The sequence below is a fragment of the Microtus pennsylvanicus genome, chromosome 6 (genome assembly GCF_037038515.1).
Source record: "Microtus pennsylvanicus isolate mMicPen1 chromosome 6, mMicPen1.hap1, whole genome shotgun sequence".
Lineage (NCBI taxonomy): Eukaryota > Metazoa > Chordata > Mammalia > Rodentia > Cricetidae > Microtus > Microtus pennsylvanicus.
Genome location: NC_134584.1, coordinates 88,251,578 through 88,268,826, shown reverse-complemented (window position 1 = coordinate 88,268,826; position 17,249 = coordinate 88,251,578). Strand labels below are relative to the sequence as shown.

Below are 17,249 nucleotides of genomic sequence, written 5' to 3'. Positions count from 1 at the left end.
CTGATGTGGTCATGGAAGCTAATCAAGCCCTGGGGTAGTGCTCTTATCCTCAAGAGCCCTGTGCGTTTTAAAGAAGAATGAGGTAGTGCTCTTGGTGCCTCGAAACCAGGTTTTCGTTTGTGCTGTCTTATTGGCAAGCCAAGTCTGATGACCACGGATTATGGGCCCCTGCATTTTCCTGAATAACACACACCTCACTTTCAGCCTTCATTCTTCAGCAACGGTCAAGGCTATGACTTCTATCATTTATGTCAACGTAACCTTGATTCCTGGAGAGGTATTGTTGTAAACACTCTGTCAAGCAGTGGGTAGCTTGTTTCTGGACCTTTGAAACCAATTATTAAATAAAATGTGTTTATAAGTAACTATTGGGGTTGATAATTTCCTATATTCCACAAGCAAGAGAACCTACAAACACAGGCACCTCGGCACCCGTCTTCAGGCTGAAGGGTCCTAGAATAAAAATAGAAAAATGTAGATTCCAGAGACAGGAATGTAGAAATAAAGAAATATAAAGTTATAAGTCTAGGAGAACGAGAGCAGACTGTCAGCAGCTTTCTCAGCAGCTTGAGGATTGACATGGGTTACTCTGGTTTACAACCCATAGCTCTGTTAACAAGGCCGAAGCATCTCTCTGCAAACTGAGAGCTAGCCTATGGATATGAGCTGAGTCAACTTTTAGGAAATAGATATATGACCTCTGCATTATCCCTGCTATGTGAAACTGGCAGCATCAAAGGGGGGAGCACAGGGCTTCAGTAAACACTACCTGAAAGTACCAAGAAAGACAACAGATTAAGTACAAATACTAGTTTAACTGAAAAACTGTTAATGGAGATTGTAAAGTAAGGCAATCTGTATCTGAGTTTTACCTTGAGATTGTAAAAATTCCTTTGTTCAGACCTAATGCTTGGTGCTCCTACTATAAAAAGGGGGGTTCAGAAACAGGCCTTTGCCACAGCCTTACAAAATCCATCTCTGGCTCAGCTAGCTGATAAGCTTTTTGTGCCTATGAAGATTTTTTTTTTATTTTATTCTGGATTATAGTTTCTGGAATAAAGTTTGCTTCTGGTTTATTAGTCTTTGCTGGTCTGTCCCCATCTTTGCGCGACCCCCCTGGATCCAACAAGACTAGTTCTCAAAGCCAACTTTTAATCTCACTCCAAATAGGCATCTAACTATGTCATAGCCAGTTATTGCCATTAAATTTCTTTAGAGTCAACAAACCCAACATCTAAGAATGATCTCACCTTCCAAAAAGTAAAGCTTGGAAAAAGCAAGGGCAGAGGGCAGTGATTATTAAAAAAAAAATTAAATTGAAGTTTTTACGGTAACATGAAAATAAAATAAAACTATAACTGATGATTTCACATATGCCAACTAAAATTGAGATTGGGCTGTCATTTAAAGTGCTTACTCAAGTCTAGTAATTGATTTTAACAAGGGAAGAAATCAAGACCCATGAATATAATGTACAAACACACACAATGAAAGATTTCATTCATTTTGCTTTTTAACTTAAAATATAAAAAAGTGGACTTGTTAACTTAATTGCCAACTTTAAGATGGTGACCTCTCAGATTTTAAATTTAACTATGCATCTTGCCTTTGAATTAAGTCCAGCAGTTCTGTTCCAATACCTCTGTGCAAGGAGGAAGACACAGAATTACTTACTTTTACCAGTTCCTGCTGAGGCCAGATCTGAATAGGTTCCACCTGCTGGGGAGTTTGAGTTTGAATACCATACGTATTGAGGAAAACTTGAAGGCTGAATAGAGAACAGAGAGATGAGGTAGAGATGGAGGACGCTGTTTTTAGACATTACATTTCTAGTTCGGGAAATGGGAATGAAGGGGGTAGAAGGGAACAGACAATGCTGACTTGAAACATATGATAAATTTGTTATTATCTGAAATACACCATGCACACTAGAATCCGAAGGGCTTGATGGCTTCTTCCCCCAAAGTATCAGGAGCTTTGGGGAGCAGTCAGAAAGATAGGAAATGATTTTTGGTAATCTCTGTAATGTGTGGGCACTAATTTCTCATATCCACATTTACGTTTATGATTTACCGTAAGTTAAACATGAAAAGTATGTTGTACGACACTTAAGGTCACACTGATGATGTACTTGAAACTACCGAGGTTTATTTCCATCGCCATTCTCAACACGATAAACAGAAACAACCATCCCCACCCCTTCCCACAGAAGACTGCACCATACAGCTGCGTCTCATACCGTTGGCTTTCTGCTACAAGGGCTACATGAACCACCAAGTCATTTTCCAGTGGACCCTGCAGGGCACAAAAAGAGGAAGGAGAAACATTGAGAAAGATTTGATCATGACCAGCTATAGTGAGAATCGAGCCCAATATTAACGATCTCCAAGCAGCTCATGAAAGTGACGGACACCAGCTGGGTCTAAGCGCTGCCTTCCTTTTCTTGCCCATCACTACCTACTGATCAATTTGATGGTGTGGACAGAGTAACAGAACGCCAGGAGGGAAAGTCATAAATCTCACCAGTTCTAGAGAGGCTAGCTTGTCAGGGCTTTTTTGAATGATGCATAAGAGTGGTTTGGGGATGGAGAGTAATTTTCCATCATTTAACTCTGAAGGGAAGAGGAGGAACTAAAAATAAAAAGCTCAATTTATGTGCTCCCCATAAAAAATGACTGTGAGTTAAAACTGCTCATTTGACATCTTAACCACATATAAGCTTATTCCCTTTCTCTTAGCTAATTTTCCTTTGGCACTTTATATATATCAAATTGCCTTTTTTCCTAATATTTTGTTCCTACATATTTGTCTACATAATTAGCATTAGGTCATTAAATATTAGCTGTTAGTATTGGATATTTGCTACTCTTGTGGAAAGAGTCACTATGATATATATCATACATATATAATTAACATATATGCTAAAATGAACCCAACTTCAAGCCTGCATAAATTATCTATATTAGGTGCTCTGAAAGTACTGATCAACTATAACTATTTTCCAGTAACAAATCCAGCAGTCCCAATAGTATGCTATAGAACCTTTGATTTACCGTAAGTTTCTGTGGGAAGGCAGACAAGAAACAGTGGAATACTTCTATTAGCAGTAAACATCATAAAATCAATAGGAGAATTCCCAGAACCATCATGAAAGTGACATTACAGACAGACTGTCATATGATTTAAGTAAATGAAGAAGAGAAATATGACTTAGCAACCCAACAAAATCAAACACATCTTACAAGGTTATAAACTGATAAGACCTTGCAAATGACTGTTTCTCAAAACAATGAGAAAAGTTAATAATTCAGAGTCTCATCAAGATTTCAAATAACAAATAAAGCCATTAAGTCAATGAGACCTATTAATGACTTTGTTTCCAGGACAAAGATGTTTATGGGTTTCTTAGTAAACAGTAAGTCAAAACATACACTCTAATACAGACATCACAACGAAGCCCTTCCAGTCCTCACTGATCAGCTGCTCTCTTCTTTCTGAATCACAGGTGGGTTAGGGTGACATTGTCGCCACTTGACTGTGTTCAGAGTTAAACAGCCATTATACCTTGAATCACCATGAGTAAGTACCTCGTTAGGCTCATTGCACACAGAGTTCTGATTCACAGTCATCTACCAGATGCAGCTCGGCTCTGCACCGCCAGCACCACCCCCTCTGCCCACTCCACACACCGGAAGCATTCAACAGGGGTGGTCCCACCGCCACTCCATGCCTTTCACTGTCAGAGTCAGAACCATCTTTCCCATTTTTAAAAACCAATTGCTTTCTAAAGATTGCAAATTTGCTCTGACAACTTTCTTATCAGAAGGCAATTAGTACCTTCTGAGTGGTATTTTCTCTAATAATAGAGTATTTTCAATGTCTAAAGTTCTTCTCTCTCCCCTTCCCCTCTGGCCAGCCCTGTGTAACCCCCACTCTCCCTTTCCCATCATGCCTCCACTTCCTCACTTGACCAAGCATGTATTGATACACAAGGCTCCACGTTAGACCATATTTCAGCTAAATCTAGCTGTGTCCCTCCTTGAGGAGCTCAGTCCACTGAGAGACATGGAGAACTGCAAGCTGTGACATATGTCTATGATAACATGAAATCTTTCGTCGCATTTTATTATGGTAGAGCTACCTTGTTAGGAAAACGATCTCCAGAGCATATTACATCACACAGACAGACCACGCTTTACTTAAGGAATGCTTACTTTAGTAGACACTTGGGTGGTTTCTAATTTTTTTGCTTCTGCAGAAGATTTGTCGTTACTTCAGAGAACTGTCTTTCGGGGAGAACAAAGCGCTTCACATATCTGACAGAGGAAACACTCACTGAAAGGGCACTGCTGCTGTAGCCGTGCTCAGCTATTTTTACACCCACCATGGGACAGCTGACCCTCTCTGATGAGTTAAAAATCTATGTCACCCTGGATCCACCATTCTAAGACATGTAGATCTGCCATTCCTAGCCAGTTTGGATGTTCACCTTCCTAGACACGGACGGAGGGGGGAGGACCTTGGACTTTACACAGGGCAGGGAACCCTGACTGCTCTTTGGACTGGAGAGGGAGGGAGAGAGGAGTGGGGGGAGGGGAGAAGGGTGGGAGGAGGGGGAGGGGAGAAGGGTGGGAGGAGGGGGAGGGAAATGGGAGGCTGGGAGGAGGCGGAAACTTTTTTTTCTTTTTCTCAATTAAAAAAAAAATTAATAGTCCAAAAAAAAAAAAAGACTAGTTCCTCCCTAAAGAAGTTCAAAATATCTCAAAAAAGTATGAATGTCTGTCTTATTTACTCTTTAAATTCAGATGCTGAAATTTTAACCCTGACGTAGGACTTTAACCAAAAAGTGGGCCCACACTGGACAGCGAGTCTGCCAGTTCAGGGACGTGAGACCTGCAGCTTCCAGCACTGTGAGATGTCCTTTAAAAGTTGCCCGGGTCATGGTGTTCTGCTTCAGGAGCTGAGCAGACCGAGACACTTTTCATCTTTCTCTGCTCGAACTTGAACAAACCCTTCTGTGCCTTGCCTGTGCAGGTCTCCCTCTGCTCCGCCTCCAGGGACGCAGGACCCACATACTGAGGTCCTTGGGAATGTGTGAGCACTCATTCCATTCTGTCCATTCTCCACAGGCCTCATTCACTCGGAAGCTTCAAATTATTATCTCTGAGCAGGTCTTTCTGTGATGTCTAGTTTTCAACTTGCTTTTTAGTTCCAGTTCTCACAGCTTACTTGTTTTATGGACATTTTCCTCTAGGTTTTTTCTAAAGTGAGTTTTAAAACTTGACTCTTCATTAACCCGACCCTCATTCCAAATAGATTTTTATTACAACTATTTAATTGGTCACTGTCTCTCAGTGCCTCCGAGTCATTTTTGATACTTTACCCTTTAAGTCCAATTTCTACAGCGGTTTTCTGGAGTGAAAAATGACATCAGCTAATACTTAGAATACCACTTTGTGTATAAGAGCCATTTAAGTGCTTAACAAACTGTTCCTACCTTAAAGATGAGCAAAAGAAAGCCCAGAAGCCTTAGCCAGCTCACATCCAAGAGCGCAAAACTAGTGACCATCAACACTAGAATCCAGAGTCAGGCAGCAAGTAACCATTCACTTGCTACAGGACCACAGAGAGGGCAGATTTGGAGACTGAAGAAATCAATCTCATAGAATCCCATCTTCCCACCTTCAGTCATGATCTGGGTCATCTAACAGGAACCTTAAACTTCACCTGACAAAAACAGATGTGTTAATTTCCAACAAAGGATTCTTTACTTATATGAAGCTCACATTATAAATTCTTGTTCTGTTAAAAAAAAGGTTAATTCTTTTTCTGTCTTTTCAATAATAACTAAAAAAAATGATCAGCACACATGAAGTATCAAGAAGTTATACTAAATTACTCATGGAAATGCCACTATTCGATATGTTATTACAATGGCTCCATTTACTGATGAGAAAGCTCAGGCATGGAGAGTTTTAAGAACTTATGGGCTTGGGATGTAGTTCAGAGGCAGAGTACTTGTCGTGAATGAATGAGATCCCTGTGTTTGATCCCAGCACCACAAAACCAACAACATTTGTAGAACAAAATTAAATTCAGCAAGTGGCAAGGCTGGGATTCAAACCAGTCTAGCCTGTTTCTTACACCATTGGAGTGTGCTGTACGCCTGTCTGATGTGTTGCTAACTCACAAAAATAAGTCCACTCGCTCTGCCTGCCCCTTCCCCCACATCCCTAAAAACGTCACAGCCCCCCATCTGCACTGTCACTAGAATCCTACTCAAAGACGCCAGGATCCTGCACATGGTCACCTAACTGGTCTATCTAGCCCATCTTAACTTCCTCTCAGTGCCTCCCTCCTACAGACAGGGATTTAGAAAGTATAAATCCACCATTCATAATTGGCATCCCACCCCATCCCTACATGCATATCATCCAAACTCTCCAATGGTTTCCTGTCACTTGTAGGTCAAGAACCAAGCTGCTTTAAGGGCCTTCCTGCTCTAGCTCCCGCCCAGCTGGTTCTCTCTTCTTTCCCACCATGCTGTGTGGACACTGGGTTCTCTCTTCTTTCCCACCATGCTGTGTGGACACTGGGTTCTCTCTTCTTTCCCACCATGCTGTGTGGACACTGGGTTCTCTCTTCTTTCCCACCATGCTGTGTGGACACTGGGTTCTCTCTTCTTTCCCACCATGCTGTGTGGACACTGGGTTCTCTCTTCTTTCCCACCATGCTGTGTGGACACTGGGTTCTCTCTTCTTTCCCACCATGCTGTGTGGACACTGGGTTCTCTCTTCTTTCCCACCATGCTGTGTGGACACTGGGTTCTCTCTGCCCCATCACAGGGCTTTCGCAGTGGCTGCTCTTACTTGGAATGGTTTTCCAACACATTGTTAAATGAATGACTTCTTACCACATGGGTCCAACCATAATCCCTCCCTCTTAGGGTTTCTCTTTCCTCTACACCTAACCTGCTTTGCCCAGGAATCTCCAGCTTCTCTTGCTAGTCTACTACCTTTCAGACTACCTTAAAGGTCCTGTCAGCTCCAGAACCTGTGTTACATAGTTCATTGTTATTCAGTCAGCAGAAAGTAACTCCATGAGAGCAGGGACATCAAGCTACCTTGTGTTCACTGTTCTGCCCAGTGCCATCACCGTATGATAAATGAGCGCTCAGGAGAGTCTCTCAATTCAGTGTTTATCTGTAATTAGGTCTACCACACATGGAGAGGTTCAAAGTAAAACTGACGTCATGTAAAATATTCACAACCCTTGATTTACTACACAAATCATATTTATACTATTGTTTTTCATGTGACTCCTGAAGTCACTTTTAGCTCAATCAGTGTTTGCTAACTTAGCTATTCACCAGAAATAGTAAAAGTCTACTTCAGAACCGGGGATATAGCACCTGCCCAGCACACACGTGATCCTAGACTCAATCTCAATTGCTGGAAAAAAAACCCTAAAACAAAATATATATTGTACTTAATTATGATGACTATATTTACATATACTACATTTATAACACTGGAATCCAAGACCACTAACTCTACAGCATATATATATATTTGGCCTGATAAACCTCTCTGACTATACAATAACCCAAATCAGACCAAATCAAATCGAATTAGAAGTCCAGGTTTAATGGATGCCAATGCATCCCCACCACCACCCCAGAAAACACAGAGAGGGAAAAGGAGAGACCCTGTATTGGTTCTCTGAGGGGCAGTTTAAATAGCCCTTGGGAATTGTCTTGACCCTCCCTGGGGAGGGGTCACCGTTGGTGGGCTTTATCGGAGGTGGAGTTTGGATTGAGGCAACTCTCAGGGGAGGAGGCTTGAAATGGAGCTTTCCACCCAACATTCCAAAATGGATGCCAGGAGCTGGGGTGAAGCCCCCAACCAAACATTCCAGACTTTTTGGATAAAGGGGTGTCAGGGAGTTGAGGTGACGCTTCCAACCAAACTATTTAGAGTCACCCTGACAGCTTCCCTGGTGTTTTCCTCTGTCAGTCTTCTGGACTGTAGGGTCAAGTTATTGTCCTTGTGATTTGCATGAAGGAGGTAACCAATTGTTGGACAAATGAAGAGAGGAATGATGGGTAAGAGCATGGATAGCCCTACGCCGTGTTCAGGACATGGATTCTCTACCCCCCCCATAGTCTCATTAGAACACTGCTCTCCTCGCTGCCTACATTAGAACACTTCACAGAAAACCTGGTTCGCTCTTGCCCATCTCAAGCTACTGCCTGCTGTCCTTCATGTTAGGACGCAATTCTCTTCTCTGTCTATCCACATCCTCTGCCGAGGATTTAGTCTACTCTAACTACGACTCCAAAACATCCGAGTGCTCGTGCTTCTTCCATCTCTGCTAGCAAGAGCAGGTTCCCACAACAATACTGAGCGCTCATCACAGACTGCTTTAGGCCAAGAGCAGGTTCCCCCAACAATACTGAGCACTCATCACAGACTGCTTTAGGCCATTTGTGGAAGGGTTATCCGCTTATGGAACGCTTATGAGTCTAGATAATGATAGACTACTGGAAGGACCCTTTTTTTACACAGGAATGAACATGATACCCTGGTATTCATTTAGGGACTTGGAATAAAAACATGTTTAGTATTCCTGATTGCAATATATGGATCCTAAACACACACAGCAAATGTTTGCAAATATGGGGCTGGAGAGATGGCTCAGAGGTTAAGAGCACTGGCTGCTCTTCTAGAGGTCCTGAGTTCAGTTCCCAGCACCCACATGGTGGCTCACAACCATCTCTAGTGGGATCTAATGCCCTCTTCTGGCATAAAGCTGTACATGTGGATAGAACACTCATACATAAATTAAAAAATAAATCTTTAAAAAGTGTTTGTAAGCCTGGTGGTGGTGGTGTATGCCTTTAATCCCAGCACTCAGGAGGCAGAGACAGGCAGATCTCTGTAAGTTCAAGGCCAGCCTGGTCTACAAGAGCTAGTTCCAGGACAGGCCCCAAAGCTACAGAGAAACCCTGTGGCAAAACAAACAAACAAACAAACAAAAAAAGGGGGGGGTTGTAAATTAAACAGGATTATTTTTAACAATAGGAAATAATAGTAACTAAATGTATATATATTTCTATAAACAATCATGTTAATCATGATAATTAATGTTAACCCATAGTTGAAAATATTCATTAAAAATTTTCATATCTATAAATAAAACCAGGCTGCATCTTGTTTTTAACATTTTCCACCTTGATAACAAACACATTTAACATTAATTTATAATATTAACCATTTTTAAGTAGACAGAAGAACATTTATGGAATGCCTTGCCCATCAGCTGGGTACTACTTAGATTAAAATTGCAATTCGTCTTGCTTAAAATTTGAGATGATAATTAAAACATTGCACATACATCTGTCTAGATTTAAGTTTTTAAATTACTCACATCAGGCCAAAGTAGTAGCAGAGAAGATCTGCACCTGGGAACTATAAATAAACAGTAAGAAAAGTTTCAAGAGTGTTCAGAGAAGCCATAATGCGGGTGTGTCCCCAGACTTTTCTCTCTCCTGTTCTTTCATTTATCTAATGCTTTTCAGAAGACAATTCACCCGTAAGAAACAAAAACTTTAAATTATAGAAAGTTTTCTGTAAATGTCTAATAATTGCATCTTTGCTCACCTACTTCATTATCATCTCACAGAGACTTGCAATGATTATTCATAGCGCACTCTAGAGTTAGCCCATGCTATAAAGCAGGTGGGATCTATATAAACATGGAGTACTTCTGGTGCTTTTTCCACTTAATGATCATATTCCTTTTCACATGTTAGTACAGAGAACACAGAACATGTCTTCATACGCACCTTGATTAGCAATCCATTTTAGAGTTGATTAATACTATCTCATCTTTTTAACCACTTAGAGAAGTCAACCTACTGCACTGAAATCTCGGGAAACAGTTGTGCTTGCATAGTAGAACCATTCAGCATCAGCTGTTAATTTTGCTTTTAAGAGTTGACCACTCAACCCAACTCATTCAAGGCATTACTACCCACTGGTTTATGTGAGTCACGAGAAAACTATTATGAGAAGCGATCAGTAGGTCCAACCTTGAGGAGGAAATGTGGCTCCTTTTTATAAGATGATGGCGTGGAATGATACACAGATGTTCAGGAGCAATTTATTCGCAGAAAGTGCAGCTTCTGAGAAGATGCATCTCGTTATTTCTCTGCTTATTTTGTCTTCTGTTTTTAGAATGTTCATGTTGAGAATGCTAGTGTGTTTCAAGAGCTGCTACATGCCATGTGTAATTCAGCACTCTGTTGCACATTATCATGACAATGCTTTAAAAATGAGGAAACTGGCACTGAGAGAGAGGCTATGGAATTTCCACAAAGTCACACATCTCATTGGTAGAAGGGAACTTGGCTGAAGTCATTATCAGGGGCTAAAGTCAACATGGCATTTTGTCATAGTATTTGTTTCACAGACTACGTGCTGCGGCTACTGTACTTTATACTGAACAGTTCTCCAGAGATTCAGAACTCACACATGCACACTCACGTGGAGAGGAGCAAGGTAAGGGACAGAAGTGGGGAAAGAGAATCACTGTAAGGAGGTAGCCTGCATAGTATGAAATGGAACAGATTCCAAGGGGCACATGGTTGGTGGTAAGCTCTTGTACTGGATGGTTTTTCATCAACTTGACACAAGCTACGGTGATTTGGAAAAAGGCTCTCAACTGAGAAAATGTCTCTGTAAGATTGGCGTATAGTCAAATCTGCTAGGCATTTTCTTGCTTAATGATATGGGGGGGCCCAGGTCACTACTGATGGTGCCACTCCTGAGGATGAAAGCAGAGCAAGTCATGAGAAGCAATCCAGTAAGCAGCACTCCTCCACGTCCTCTGCATCAGTATACTGCCTCTAGGTTCTTGCTCTGACTTCAGTGATGGACTGCGATGTGGAAGTATAAGTAAATGCTTTCCCTTTCAAGTTGCTTTTAGTCATGATGCTTATCACAGCAATAGAAACCCTTACTGAGACAGCCGAACTCAGGAGGCAGTATCTACAGTTCGAGTGTGAACCTGAAGGGATGGGGTAGCCCCAATCCAAAGGCTGAAGGCTCAATACCTAGGAAAAGCCCAAAGGCAAGAAAATAGCCACTGTCCCAGGGAGTTTCACTGGGAGGACCCTGCCCTTATGTAGAAGGTTGGACTTATTCTATTGAGGTCTTCAACAGTTGAGGGTGGTCGAGCTACAACAGGGGAGGCAACCATGTTTACTTCTTGTTTGAATTGAAATATTAATGCCACTCAGAAACACCTCATAAAAAACTGAGGAGAATTGTTCAAATCCTGATCAGTCTGTGGTCTAGACATACTGACCCATAAAATTAACCATTATGTGCTCGCAGGGAAGTGTAACATTGGTGGAGACAGGCGGAATGGGGTCAAGTCCCACCAACAGCCACTTGAGATAGTTTTAAAGATAACCTGAGCCGGGTGGTGGTGGCGCACGCCTTTAATCCCAGCACTCGGGAGGAGAGGCAGGCGGATCTCTAGGAGTTCGAGGCCAGCCTGGTCTACAAGAGCTAGTTCTGGGACGGGCACCAAAGCTACAGAGAAACCCTGTCTCAAAAAATCAAAAAAAAAAAAAAAAAGATAACCTGAAGAACTGCCTGTAAAACACACATTGTTTTACAAATATGCTTTTGGGAGAATACATTTTTTTAGCGCTTATCAATTAAATAAAAAACCAGAGCCAGGCAGTGGTGGTGCATGTCTTTAATCCCAGCACTTGGAAGGCAGAGGCAGGCGGATCTCTGTGAGTTCGAGGCCAGCCTGGTCTATAAGAGCTAGTTCCAGGACAGGCTCCAAAGATACAGAGAAACCCTTTCTCAAAAAAACAAAACAAAAAAAATAAAAAAATAGTTCTATTAAATAATCTACATAGTATGGAAAATTCGCAATTCTTTCTTCAACACTGCCCTGAGCTTTGATATAATTCACTTCATTTTTAATATGTCCTATGCTGCATAAAATAATCTTCTGTGGATGGCCTTTTACTGAAATAAAGACAAGTGAGGAGAGAGAGGAAGAAGAATAAAAGCAAGTCAAATCCAAGGCCAGTTTTGTCTCCAGGGCACAGCATTTGCAGTGCCCTGTCCTCTGCTCTGGGGGATTACAGACACCCATCTCTGCTCATTAGCCCTCAGCAGGAGGTCTTGCCAGCATTAGACATTTTGTCATTATGTGCCGTTTTCAGCCAAACCTTATTAGCTGAAGAAACCTAGCAGACCCTTTGTCCATCTCAATTCCAAAGTGAATGCTACTCCACAGTGTTGTCTCCCTGGAGCTAAGGAACAGGCCACACAGCGAAGAGGCGCACTCGGCCTATGATGAAGGCTATCTGACATTCCCAGGAAAGCCAAGGCAACAACCTGGAGTGCCCAATAGAAACCAGAGGAAAGTCGAACAGGAGTATCAGAAATCACAGCGTCAAGCATAATTAAAAGGCTAAAACTGGCTTAAGATTAGAGCTAGCTAGGGAGAAAGAGCCTGAGGGGCCCATCTATTCATATATTAGATTAGTGATTCTCTACAATTTCATTTAAAAGTAGAAAGTGAATTTTAAAAAGTATCTGTGGATCTCAGCTGCAGTTCCAGTGTCTGAAAGAACAGAGCAGGCCAAGCTTGCTGACGCTTCTTCCAGGGACGTAAATACCTTACAGGAGAATACCAGCAACCTTGACACAGAAAACTCATTTTTTAAAACAGTTTTTACCTCTTTCAAAAGCACTTTCTGCCACTTGATGGTTCTACATACTTATCTTAAATGACAGAACTAAAGGTCTTGCCTCCATCCCGGAAACAACAACAAAGCAGCCACACGGGCCCAGGCTGGAGAGCCCAACCCATGCTGTTCACAGCTGTGATTACATGGAAGGGAAGAGCAAATATTGAGAAACCGATAGGACAACTACAGGAAAGACCAACATCTGTCAATGGGGATGGGAGGGGGCAGCAGTTGGAAGCGCCAGTTCAAAGTCTAGTCATTTCATTCTTGGGTTTTGTGCGAGGAACTTCATGTGAGTTACAACGAAAGAAGATCCCTAACGGCAAACGAGAGAGCCAGGGTTTAGAAGCACAAGGTCAAAAAGCACCAAGTACAGCAGACAGGCTTGCTCTGGGTGTTCTCCTCTGTGTGTGACTGGCCCAGTTCTCTGGTGTCTGAGTTAAAACTGTTGGGTTTTCTTGTAACAAAGCAGAAGAGGTGAAGGAATTTTGTGCAAGAGGTGAAGTAGGAAAAGCGTTTGGAGAACATTTTGCTTTTAGGGGAAGACACTCAAACACATCTGCAGAATCAGATAAATCTGTAAACTGAAGAAAGTTAGAAATCTCAAGAAAAGAGTATCTAGACAAGGATGATGACACACACGTCAAACCCCAGCACTCGGGAGGCAGAAGCAGGGGCTCTCCGTGAGTTTGAGGCCAGCCTGGTCTACAGAGTGAGTTTCAGAACAGCCAGGACTACATAAAGAACCCTGCCACTATATATATAAAGAAAAAACTCCATATGGAACAGGTTAAAGATGGAGGGAAGGGCCAATGAGGTACTTACTGCCAATTGATGACCTCAGTTGGACCCACAGGAAACCTTGTGGAGCAAGGACTGTGAACCTAGGCCTACAAATTGTACTCCAAGTTCCACATGAGCACCATGGTATATGTGCCCTCTTGCAAGAAATGTATGTAGCTTAAAAAGCTGTAAAGTTGGATGAAAGAAGGGCAAGTTAATCCCAGCATTCGGAGAACTGAAAGAACCCTGCAGACATCCTAGAGGCAGGACCTCAGTGCACACTAGGATTTAGTAGTCCTCTTTGACTTTTATTTTATAAACCTTTCTGAGAACTTAAAGGCCAACCTTTCCCTTTTAATAATTTTAACTTAAGAAGGTGAAGAAGTATTAATGTTGTGAAACACGTAATTCATATCCTTGGGGGGACTTCATAGTCTTTCAGACCCCAACACACAACATGATGGGAAGAGTCACGAGCAGCATCCATTGTCCCTTACAACTCATCTTTACACATAGTCACAGGCTCCCACAATGAAAGACCTTTGTGAACAAGGCTGGGAAATATGACAGCCAAAACCAAAATAAATAAAATATAAATATTTGCTGAAAATTCATGAAGATTCATGAAATCACAGGAAAATCATATGAACTGTATGAATATGCAGCCTTCTGGGTTCCAAACAATATTATTACACATTAAATTTGGGCATTTATAATTCAATATTTATGAACAGAATATGCAAAGATAATGCAATCTGAGAAAGGACAATAAACAAGCCATATCTGAGCCAAATGAAAACTATCAATAAGCAGAGCTAATATTTTAGTGTAACTAAAACCATAGTTTAAAATCTGCCTGAATTAAAACAATGGTTCACATTTGTATGAGTACAATCTTAATCACACAGAGATGTAAGAAAACTTACAGATAAAACAATAAACAAAGTTTAACATTCCCTACAAGAATAATGTTCTCTACTTCATGAGGGTGGAGCTTCCTCACTATTACTGCAATTCTTTATCAAGTCAAAGCTTCAAGCATCATTTGCAAGAAACCAACAACATGGAATACAAAAATATTATCAACTTATAGGAAGTAACGGGCAGAGAGCTAAAAGTAAACAGGACGCTTTCCAGTTCTGAAGATGACAAAGACACCCAGAAAGTACCTTGGTTTTATAGTATACAAGTTGACAGTGAGTATTTACTCCCTCGCTACACAGACACTGTTATTACTGGTGTGAGGAAGCAGCCATGCAAACCATGCCGTTTAGGAGGTTTATCACAGGGGTAATGAGGGAGATGAGAATGCGGGACAATGACGTCAAATTCATATTTCCCAACACGGCCTAGAAGGCCCCACATTAGCACGCCAGAGTCCAGCCCTGTGTCTGCTACCGTGACCTGAGAGACCCCATGTTTCTTTCAATTTCCATGCCAGTTTCATGACTTAAAAGTTAAAGGCTCTACCCAAGGTCTTAATAGTCTCTAACGCCTATGCTGTGATATAGGCAATGAGCCTAAGACTCTGTACATGATTTTGAATTTTCTTAATGAAAGTAGAAAAATAATTCCCCTTCTGTTACAGAGATGAGCAGCTTAATGGCTTATTCAAGCACTTAAAAAGAGGAAGAGAAAAACGAAGCCAAAACCCCATCTCCAATTCTAGGTCTGCAACAATACATTGTGGGGAAGTTTACTGAGAGAGGCTTTCATTTGTTTAACTATACACATAAATTGTTTTATCATCTCTTTCCTTTTTTCAGGAGCTATACAGTATAAAATGTTCTATTTATAGAGAAGTATTGAGTAAACAGAAATCATCCGATGAAAAGCACGTCTCATCAATAGTTTTTACATGCTATAGCAGCATTTTATTATTAATTTATTTATTTTCACAGCAATAAATATCAGACTGTGGTTGGTTCCTATTAGGACCAACTTGTAGCGTAGAAATGGTCAACAGTTGTCTGGTAAGGGTCACCTAATATGATGGTTAATCTTCATGCTAACTTGGCCTGATTTGGAATCACCCAGGAGACACCCCGACCATGCTGCAGGTGTTTCCAAGGAGGGCTAACTAGGGAGAGAAGATCCAGCCTGAGTGTGCTTAGTACCATCAGGTGCGAGGAGTCCAAGACAAAATAAGAACAAAAGCGGAGAAAATTGAAATTAATCTTCATAAATGAATAAAGTGTGACCAGACACCTGACATGTCGCCACAGCTAGGACAGTCTTGCTGCCACATCTCCCTCTTCAATGGACAGCACCCTCAAACTGTGAGCCAAGATGGACTGCTTCTTCCTTCAGCTGCTTTTGTCTATTACTTTGCCACATAAACACAAAAAGAAACTGATATGCTTGCTATAGAGTCAAATGCGGAAGCATTACACAGACATTTAAAGTACTTTATAAAAATGACTAGTAATTGAGTATCAAATATATGTTAATGATTATAAAATGACTATCCAATAAAGATTTAACCACAAAATGACATTTACACGTATCTACATATTTGTAAATAACATTTTCTCTCAGACTTATCAATATTTTTCTTATCTCTTAGTTATGCAATTTGAAATAAAAGTAAAACTAACACTTAATTAGCTCTTACAATGCATCACACATTTTCTTAAGTGTCTATACATTGTCATTTGTGACACTGTAGTCAGGAGTTATCGTTTCTATATAATAGACAAAGAAAGGCTTAGAGAGGACCTAGTTGAAAATGGAAGAGATAGGCTAGGCTTATATGATACAAAGACCACACTGCATCACTTCTGCAAGTGTGCGCATGTACACATACACATACACACACTCACTCACTCAGTGCTTAATCTTCAGGAAGATACTTCATAAAGAATTTACAGTATTTTTTGAGACAAGATTGTAGTCAGTTTGAATATATAAGTGATTAACTCCAAAAGGAAAAAAAAATGAAGAAACCATTTCCTTTGGTGTCACTTAACAAAGAAGGATTCCAGATTTGTGTTCTCAACTTTACCCTCCCTGTGTCTTCTATCCTCTGTCTGGTGTGTGAGTCTGGATCTGTGTCTGCCTGAAGGCTGTCTTGTGAAGTGCTGTGTCTGTCTGTGTCTGTGCATGACCATGTTCCTAACAAAGGGCTTCCCTCTGTGTGTGTGTTTAACAAAGGGCTTCTGTGTGTGTGTGTGTGTTGTGTGTGTGTGTGTGTGTGTGTGTATGCACGCACAACAAAGGACTTCGCCCTGTCTTTATGAACAGCACAAAAAGCATCATGTTTGGGGAAGAATGTGATATTTTACAGAAATATTTAACAGAGTTTTATAAGGGATAAAGTCACTGACTCCAAAGGACCCAGAAAACAAACAGTATTCCAAACATCACTGTTTATCAAGCAGAATCCAAATGTGTTTGACATTATCCATTTATGATAGATATTCATTCACTTTGGAAGGTTGCTTTCAACTTCTGTATTTGCTGCTTTCAGCAAATGATCCACATTCATCACCATGGAGCCACCGTCTGGGAGAGCTCATAATTTAAGATAATGACTATACATGAGCTTAGGCTGTAAAAACTGATGACAAGGGAAATCCAAGGCAAGTAAGGATGATTGTTACATTGTTCTAAAAATAAGTTACACAAAAGGGTTGAGGCCTTTAATCTCAGCACTCGGGAGACAGAGGCAGGTGGATCTCTGTGA

The 17,249-nt window shown here is 41.1% G+C and overlaps 1 protein-coding gene across 8 annotated transcripts in view; it reads right to left on the bottom strand.

Moving 5' to 3' along the window:
- Phkb (phosphorylase kinase regulatory subunit beta) overlaps positions 1 to 17,249 on the bottom strand; it is a 174,183-nt gene that overhangs the window by 47,169 nt on the left and 109,765 nt on the right. For all 8 annotated transcript variants that reach the window (XM_075976785.1, XM_075976787.1, XM_075976790.1 and 5 more), the window contains 2 exons: positions 2,240 to 2,295; positions 1,675 to 1,768 (listed from right to left, as the gene is read on the bottom strand). In XM_075976785.1, coding sequence (XP_075832900.1) covers positions 1,675 to 1,768; positions 2,240 to 2,295 — 150 coding nt within the window. The remainder of the gene's footprint in view (positions 1 to 1,674; positions 1,769 to 2,239; positions 2,296 to 17,249) is intronic.